The 9,795-nt window shown below is 39.4% G+C and overlaps 1 protein-coding gene across 1 annotated transcript in view; it reads left to right on the top strand.

Annotated features, from left to right (window-relative positions):
- The first annotated feature begins 654 nt into the window (after nucleotides 1-654).
- The window catches only part of wdfy1 (WD repeat and FYVE domain containing 1), a 65,465-nt gene continuing 56,324 nt past the window's right edge, over nucleotides 655-9,795 (top strand). Inside the window, exon 1 of the mRNA XM_039756055.1 lies at nucleotides 655-1,061. Within this exon, the coding sequence (XP_039611989.1) occupies nucleotides 925-1,061 (137 nt within the window). The 5' untranslated portion in view covers nucleotides 655-924. The remainder of the gene's footprint in view (nucleotides 1,062-9,795) is intronic.

Here is a 9,795-nt window from a genome sequence, read left to right as displayed (position 1 = left end):
GTTTTCGTTTCAACATAATTTTAATTCAGTTTTATTGATTTCAGTTCACACATACATTATCGAATCCAATCCCCCGTGACCCTATATTTAGGATATAGCGGGTTGGATAATGGATGGATAATACATAGTCTTTAAAAAAAAAAAAAAAACCTCTGTTCATTTACTGCAACCCCACATTGATAATTTCTGGTTCACCGGTCCATTGTTGGAAACATGTCCACTCGTACAGTGCCAGGGGCACAAATTAAAATATACACTTGATATATTTGAAATATGGGACGAAAACGGGAACACAAAGGGAATATTCAAACTTCACCCCGAATCGTTAGTGGAATTCGAATCCAGGCTCGTGGAATCACGCCATCATAATATCTCATTTACCAAATTCACCTTAATCCGGTGGAAACGTCGGAATTCACGAAAGTATTCGCCCTTAGTCCCCGCAACCATGAATTGAATTAAGTGGAGTTTGAGAATGTATGCAGTGTCATTTTTTTAAACAAACTTTTACACAGTATTTAAATATGCTGCTCAACGACCGAAAAGTGTTTTAAAGGTGCATACATCTTCTACAATTACGACAGGAGCGTCACAGACTGCTAACTCATACCCAATTCTTGACTCGTTCGGTTTTCGACTCCGGTCGGACTGAATGATTAGCGCGAAAGCAAGGGGTGGGTGTTGAGGATTAAATCGTGCTCTTTATCTCCGTATAGAAAAGATTACCTATAGATTACAAAACTATTATTCACTGAGGTGGTTTCATGGTTGTCTCAGCATTTGATTTATTCGATAGAACACTTTTGAATTGTATTACAGTTGCGCAACTATTACAGGAAATACGACGAGCGACAGTTTCGGCCTGAGTATTCTTTACCAGCTGATCCAACTGCTACACGAAAGAAAAAAAGAAAACACAAAAACATGGCGGCAGAGATCCACTCCAGGCCTCAGAGCGCCAGACCCGTTCTGCTAAATAAAGTGGAGGGGCATCAAGACACCGTTAACGTAGCGATTTTGATCCCGAAAGAGGATGGGGTAATCACGGCGGGCGAAGACAGGTAAGGAGTTTTCGTGGGATGGCTCTTGGAGAGGCTGCTGTGCTAGTGACGAAGAAGTAATGACTCCATAAAGAATTAAAAACAGGAATAATAATGTGGACGCGATTAAATGGTTTGGGTGCACAGAAGAGGTTTATTGCTCTACCGTACTGGTTCGCCCGCTGCGATCTTAGGCACGCACTTTACAGAAACGTAACCGACTTCTCGTATTTGTGGCGAAGCGAACGGGGAGGCGCCGGACAACTTGAATCTGACCGGCGTTTTTCGCGACAACGGATTTGATTTCCGATAAACAGCCACCAGCAGAAAGAAACGCTTTAAAACACTCAGGAAGAAGACGAGTCGGTTGACTCCTGAAAGGCAACGAGTCTATGAGCATTTCTGCTCAATAGAAGAAGCTGGATGGCACCGAGTAAATCTAGTCTCCACCCTAATCACATCGATATTGACGAAAAGATTGTGCTTTTTTTTAGGAAACATGTAGCATAAGGAAGTATTGCTCCGATTTAACAGAAGAATCGCATAGGTTTTGTGGCTTCGCTTAAATTTAAAGAGTGTTTCTGTGTATACTACAATGTACGAACAGCATAATGCGTTTGGTAGTCATTTATTGCGGTGCGGCACCTTCACTGACAAAAGTGGAAAAAGTAATAATTAACAATAATGGCAGTCATTTACTAGGATTGCAGGCTGCAGGAATTCATTGGACCAAATCGAGTAGCACAGTTGGTGGCTCATTCGTGGATGTTACTGAAGCTAAGCCGCGCTGCGTCAAGTTCTGCTGCTCGACGTATACCGTTTTAATGGCTCGATTCAACAGTTATGTGTCTCTGTGATGTGCAGGTGTCATTGATTTCTTTTCCGAAGTCACTCCGCAAAGGGTTTGGTGTTGGACAAGTTTCATTTTAATTCAGTAGATCTGTCGGAGAGCAGCAAGTTAACTCTTCGTTCATCTTGAGGCACCCTGACTGCCTGGGCAAAGACATTTCGAAGTTTATATAGAGAGTGATAAGAAACGACAGCTAAAAGTAGATCATTATCGTATCGACTTTGGAAAGTTTGAAATTTAAAGTAAATAATCTTCCACATGGTGTAATCTACCACATTTTTTGGTTAGACTGAAATAAATCCTTTATTCATTAACAGCAATATAGAAATAAATTAGTATACATGCGTACTCACAGGTATCCTTGTGTTTCTCAACCTCTCTTTCCTACTTCAAGGCACCTTGTTTGGCTCCTGTCCCCATATTGACTACCATCAGTGGTTGATGGGTCCCCATTACCCACTGTGAAAACATCATACCTATTCCTGCAAATACTTTCCATGTTTGAAGGTAAGGCAGGTTGTCCCTCATTGGTATTTTGTGCCCGGAAAAAAAGTGATCACAATCAGGAATTGAGCTTCGCAACCCAAATGTATCATTTCATCATCCCTACCACTGAGCTACCAAAACCAAACTGACCAATCAGATTGCTTGGTGGGATCAGACACACATGTACACATACAGTAGTGTTTTATTGTATAGTAGATAATGTGCTACTTGTGAAAATTTTAGAAAACGCCCATTTTTCAGTATTTGTATTGAAATTTAAGCAGTTCTAGTAAGTGGTAAACTTCCAGAGGTGTAAAGAATAGTTTAGGTTATCAAAAGTTGACAGAAATGTTATTTTCAGGGATATACAAAAAAGGGCATTTTTCAGGGAACAAGTAAAGGGGTAACAACCTGCTGTAGCAATGGATGTTAGTTAAGCCTTGAAAGTCAATGCAAACCATTTCTACAGGTGTCTTGGCTTCTTTTGATTACTCATTCAAGCCCACTGCATGAACTATTGGAACAAACTGTTGCTACACTCTGTGAAGTATTATTTGGACAATATTGTACTGTATATTGCAGTTATAATGGTGATAAAAAGGGATTTCACAAGGAGCATGGACAGACTACTGTAACTCTTAAAAGCCAAGATGTCAGTACAGTTCCCTACACCATCAAAAGGAACTTGGAAACTGGAGGAAGTTCTGACAGAAAGAAGACTAGCAGACCCAAAGCCTCTGCCTGTAGAGCCCAACCAACCCCTCGACAGCTTGCTTCACTCACTGTTGGCCCATAGGTATAGTCCAACACGGTTAAAACTCTGGCCCTGAGATTTATTTTTAGTTATAGCAAACACTAAAACTATTGTAAATCGTGGTCTGTGCAAGATGAATGGTAATTCACATGCTGACGTATCGCCGGTATCTTAATTCATGGAAGGAATACGACTTCTCCTGCATGATCACCAGTCACGATTTTGCCAGCAATTGAATGTTTATACACTTTTACAACTTGTAAGCGTGTGACATTACGTAGGCTTTATTTGTCAACTGCTAACACACAACTGAATAGTTGAGCAGATGTATATAATGTGTTTTGATTGACGTATGCGTGTTCAGTTAGTTGTATTGACAGAGTATCATCGTATTCTAATGGAGATGAAAAAAGATTTAGAGATGTATACTATATGACGGATAGTTTTGAAAGAAAAATGAGAATTGCATGATAATGTCGCATGAAAATATTGCATGATTTCGCTAATCTTATATCTATCTATCTATCTATCTATCTATCTATATATCTCCAAGACAAACCTCAAAGTGTAATAAACTACTTTTCTTATAATTCACAATAGCTTTGCCATGATTACTATACGGAATGTGTAAATACTACACTTTTAACCTTGACTGCACCGAGTGAGCAGTTGAAGAGCTGGTGGCTGTGGTTGTGATTCACTCATCCCTCACTAACTGCAGTCCTCTTGGCAACATGGCTGGTTGACTGTGTATGCATGCTGTACTGTTTAATTCACCTTTTATTATTTAATTTTTAAGTTCAATGAGAGACAAACCATTCATATTAAATGTAATTACAACTATACACTTTCTATTCTTAAACTGTTTTATGTATTAGCTGTATAATAAATGATGTACCACAAAAACAGAGTGAATGTGCATTATTCTTTGTTTTTATGTAACAAACTCACTAAGGCATGAAGAGGCTTAAAAGTGATTCTATATCATACGTAAGGAAAATCTTTTATATCTGTTGGAATGTATTTTGTAATGCATATGGTAATTAAGTGTATTGTACGTCATTCCAACACATGGTGCATCACAAATCTTTAGTAATAAAATTCATTACAACAAATGTTTGAGATGTGCCATCTGTTGGAATGACAAATGCAATGTATTTGTCTATTATTCCATTTGGTGAGGGATTCATAAAAACGGTGTTAATGTTTGTGAATGTCCATCTGTTTGGATGATATGCAGTGCATTTCATTGCTACATATGTTTCTGTTGGAAATACAGAGACCTGGTAAACAGACAGATACACAGACACACAGTCACTGTCCTTTTAGTAAGGTGGAGATGTATACAATATATACTCAGTCCCCTCCAATTATTGGCACCCCTGGGAAAAATTGTTATAAAAATTCACCTTTGGGTAAATTACCTTTATCTCATACTGAAAAAATGAGAGAAATCCAACCTTTAATTGTAAATTTGTATGTATGTGTGTGTGTATATATGTATATATATAATATATATATATATATATATATATATATATATATATATATATATATGATACAATACTAATAAAGTAATTCCTTCACATTAAAAGTAATGTCTTCACGTTACACCTATTGTTAAGGTTGAAAGATTCCTAACACTTTAGAGTTATTATGTGAACCTGGACTCAGTGGATATATAGAATGAATACCCTAATTGAAGACTCCCTACACATAAAAATGGATCTGAGCTCAATAGATTATTATTAGCATGCAGTATTCTTTTGTGGCACCTCCTTTCCTACTAATAACCTCTCAAAATGGCCTCCCATGAGTTGTTAGTCTCTTTTGTTTGCAAAACTCCCCCGTTTCTGTGAGATTTGTAGATTCCTTGCATGAACAGCTGTCTTTAGTGCTGCCCCTGCATTTCAGGTCAGGCTTAGGGTTGGCCATTTCACACAGGGGACATTGCTTCTTCGTAAACCATTCGACTGTGAACTTGTTTGAATGTTTAAGATTGTTGTCTTGGTGAAACATTCACATTGTGCCCAGGTTGAGTTTTTAAGTTCATGGCCTGTCATTCGTTTCAGAAATTCCATGATATTTTTCAGAATTCATGAGTGTGTCTGTAATATCAAGTTCCTGGGATGAAAGTAAGAAAGAAAAGGCTTATGCAAGGACACTCCTATGAGCATGGTGACCGCAGGAATAATGTAATGTCAATGGTTGGCTTTTTTTCTTCTGTTCACATACATACAGTAGTTCAGGCTTGGACTCATCTGTTGAAAGAAGTAACCAACAGAAAGCTTCATGGTTGTTCAGGTCCTGTCTCCTATAGATGGAGGAGGCTCCTTCCATAGCTGGCCTTTCTATTCAGGGTTCTCCTAATTGGTGATGTGTGCATCACTACTCCAGTGTCCGCTAAGGGGGTTGGTAGTTATCTAGATGTTGTGTTAGATTTACCTTTTACCTCATTTACTATTTTCTTTGTGGCCTTGTTGAAATTTTAGGAGGACTGGATCACCATATCCTTTGTTTTACTATGTATAACAGTGAATGTATGGGATCCGAATCTTTTTAAAATATCATTATAACCTTGTCCAGATTGATGAGAATCTACTACAGTTTTTGCCTAGGTTTTGCTGATGTTTTCTTATCTTTAGCCATGTTCATAAATATTACCAGACCTGCTTTCTAGTGATTATTTATGTTTGCTTCTCCATAACTCATCATTTCAGACCTTCAGTTTCATTGGTTGGCTCAGCTAATTAGTTAGCATTGTCTCGTTGACCCACCTGATTCAGCTTTACCTTGGATTAAATCCTAATGGTTCACTTATTGCTGTACCTGTATGATTTCTGTATACTGTGTGTAATTGTTTGATACAACAGCCATTTCTTTAAAAATGCTGAAAATGGTGAGTAATTATACTTTGTTAGGAAGGATGAGATGCCTTATTTACTGTGGTTAAAAAATAATATAGCCCTGTTTACATAGCACTTGTACTCCGTGAACACCATCACATAATGTATTCAAAATTCAGGATTATAGTATTTTTTTTTTTATTTGAAGCACAGGTGGGTGGTTAAATGATTTTGGCATAGTCACATAGTGAGCCAGGAGCAAAAGTTCAAGGGATAGTCCTGTGGATTAAAGTCCAGAATCCTGTTTGCGAGGTGGCACTCCCTGACAGTGGTGCTTTGTTTGTTTATTTCCTTAGAGAGACTCTGATGTGGCTCATTTAGAGGACACATTTACTTTTTGTCATTCTTGCATTTCTTCATCTGAACTGAGCAGCTTTTTTAAAAAAAAAAACAACAAAAAAAAGCCAAAAATATTGGCGTGGATTCCGGCTATGTGCTGAGCGACAACTTGTGACTACATTTTTTCTGACCAATCCTGCACATTGTGGGGTTATTTTATAGTAAAGTAACATGATAGGGTGAGGATTCACACAAACAAGAAATCGCAGTGAATGCTCAATAGAAGGAGGGAACATGCTCTCTGCAAATAGGAAGCAGTTTAGTTGAGAGAGTCAGTCGCTTAAGGCTGATTCATACTGGACATGAAGATGGATCAGCACCCGTGGGTGGACAACATGAACTAATTTTGATAGTTGCTTGCAGAACTGTCTGCATCAACACGCACATACCCTAACCATACTTACTAACACATATTAATACATACCATACATATTAATAATATCTATCTATCTATCTATCTATCTATCTATCTATCTATCTATCTATCTATCTATCTGAGTTGAAAACATGGTATGGAAAGACAACCATCTTTACCAAGATGCACTGTTCTCTGTTAAATTGTATTTGTCACTTGAAAGATTGAAACTATGACATAAAACCATTAGGTTTTCTTTAAATGCAATGAAATTAAAAGAGCCTTTTCAGCCCAGGCTTTTGTAGTTAATTGAAAAGATGGCCCCGTTTCATATTCAGCTGGCTTTTTCGCACCATCGGGTGTTCAACTTCAACTCAATCACTTGGCATTTTGTTAAAAGTCCCCAAGACCCTCTGTGTGGGGAAAAATGCTTCTCATTTTCTACTTTAAATGCATTTCCAAAAGTCTGTGGTGTTTTTGTTTAACCAAGTGAATTCTAGTGGAGAACTTGGCACCAGACTGACAGTATGTCGCTACACTAAAGAGGTTAAATTACCTGAGTCTGTCAAAAGTACCAGAGTGGACTTCTCTGCACTTCTCCTGGTATTCAGAATTAGACAAAACTTTAAATGGGATGACATGTTATGATCATAATATTCAGTCAGAACATGACCATCAGGGCCTAGCAGCAGTTTGGCTCGACAGAGCTCATTACTTTGAACAAGTTTAGAGTATCACATCAGAGAGAGACTGATGTTTCACCGACTGTGCCCCACTTAGTGACTTGAGGTAGTGACTACTTATATGTGTTTCCAGCTTGACACAAATATAAATACATGACAATAATCCAAAATGGGGTCACTTTTTCTCCTAGACACAAAGAGTTATAGAACGAAATTATTCACCTTCTTAATAATATTCAGATGAAATCCAGGACAGCCACTGAAATGAAGGGTGAATTCTGGAGCCTGCTTGACGACGACAAGCATCCTAACAAATAAGATGTGCTTTTTGCCTGTTGGCCCTTTTTGGATCAACCAATTTTTGTGAATCTCTTAGGTTTTCCATAACAGATAATCCCTTTTCAGCCTGCCTGTCAAAAGTTCCTACACCCTGATTATGCAATGCTGGCAGCCAATGTGAAACATCACAATAATGGTAAGAAATGAATTCTCACTCTTTTTTTCCAAATGGAAAATGTGAGTCAACTGAGTGTCAGTACCTTTTATGTAATTCTGCATGTGACATCCAGTGGGATTTGGAACTGTGAGATCTCGTGAGGTTGAAGGAGGCAAAAGTAGATTTTGTGGCCTAAAATGTTTTTGTGTGCAGTAGTATTAGTTGTATGCTTCGTGGGAACCAAGGGGCCTAGCACAAAAATGAAAGATGGATCCAGGCCATTCTCTTTCTCCTTCATTATACTTTTCAGTAAGTACTATGCAGTCTGTAAGGTAGAAGATTTCTGGCATCCACCAGATTGTCAAATAGTGAAGCGTGATTCATCAGTCCAGAGAGTACACTTTCAGTACTCCATAGTTTAATGCCAGTGTGCCAAGGAAACCCATTTCATGAAGATTCCAGAGGCAGTTTGTTGTGATACAACAGAGAAGAGGCAGTTTTTACGCGCTATTTGCTTCATAACCCGGCAGTTTTAGTTTGTATAGTCTACCACTTTATGGCTGAGCTGTTATTGACTCCTTGATGCTTCTGCTTCACAATAATGGCACTTATAGTTCACCAGGGCAGATCTGTCGGACCAGAAATTTCACATACTTTGGCAAAGGACGCATTCTATGAGAGTCCAATGTCACTGAGTTCTTAAGTATAACACGTTCTACTGCCAGTGGATGTCAATGGAGATTGCATATCATACTCTTGGACCATCATAGTGTACAGGTTATTACAAAGTGACGATTACCTTAAATTTAAAGAGTTAACTTATTGTCCTCACAGAGAACGTTTTCCCTTAAGATGTTTTTTTTTTACAGCCAAGTATTTGCATTCTTTGAAGTTCTGCATTTTAAAGTTTGAGAGTGGTCCTTCACTAATAAACTAATTATAATATGCACAGTTACAAACATTAAAAAAAGAGAAAAATATTGGCAGAGTTTCTTTGCGGCCTTTGTCAATTTTCTTAAAGCGTTCAGCTCGGTTGATCAAGTTGCCCTGTGGGACATTCTGAAACTTTGTGGTATCCCCTCAGGGTTGGTGGATATCATGGCTGGCCTGTGCACTGGTACTGCGAGTGCTGTGCAGAGTGGAGGCAGGACTTCTGTCTTTTGGTGGATATCATGGCTGGCCTGTGCACTGGTACTGCGAGTGCTGTGCAGAATGGAGGCAGGACTTCTGTCTTTTGGTGGATATCATGGCTGGCCTGTGCACTGGTACTGCGAGTGCTGTGCAGAGTGGAGGCAGGACTTCTGTGTTTTTTCCCAGTTTATTCTGAGGCTCATCAGGGGTATGTTCTTCCTAATCCTCTGTTCAGTGCTTGCATGGACTGGGCATTGGTCAGGGTCATGAGGCCCAGTGGCTGTGGGGTATTTGTTGGTGAAGAGAGATTCACTGATCTTGACTTTGCTGGCTATGCTGTGATCTTCCTGGAGTCAATGGAGGCTCTGATCGGGGTCCTCGAGAGACTGGACGAGGAGTCTGAGTGTCTGGGCTTGCGAGTGTCCTGGATAAAAACCAATATCCCGGCCTTTAATGACCTCAGCAGTGTGTCTCTGTCGACAGCGTCGAGGTTTACTTACCTCAGGTGTGACATTCATGTCTCTGGTCACTCTTCCTATGAAGTCAGTAGACGGATTGGGAGAGCATGGGGGGTAATGAGGTTGCTGGAAAGGTGAGTGTGGTGCTCCTGATATCTCTGCAAGGATGAAGGTCCAAGTCTTTGGAGTCCTGGTGCTTCCTGTCTTGCTAAATGGTTGTGGGACATGGACGCTATCCAGTGACCTGAGATGAAGACTGGACTTCTTCAGTACTGTGTCTCTTCAGAGAATCCTTGGGTACTGCTGGTTTGACTTTGTGATGAATGAGTGGTTGCTCCCGGAGGCACATTCTCTGCA

This window comes from Polypterus senegalus, chromosome 1 (assembly GCF_016835505.1).
Source record: "Polypterus senegalus isolate Bchr_013 chromosome 1, ASM1683550v1, whole genome shotgun sequence".
Taxonomy (NCBI): domain Eukaryota; kingdom Metazoa; phylum Chordata; class Cladistia; order Polypteriformes; family Polypteridae; genus Polypterus; species Polypterus senegalus.
This window is presented reverse-complemented; position numbering and strand designations above follow the sequence as displayed.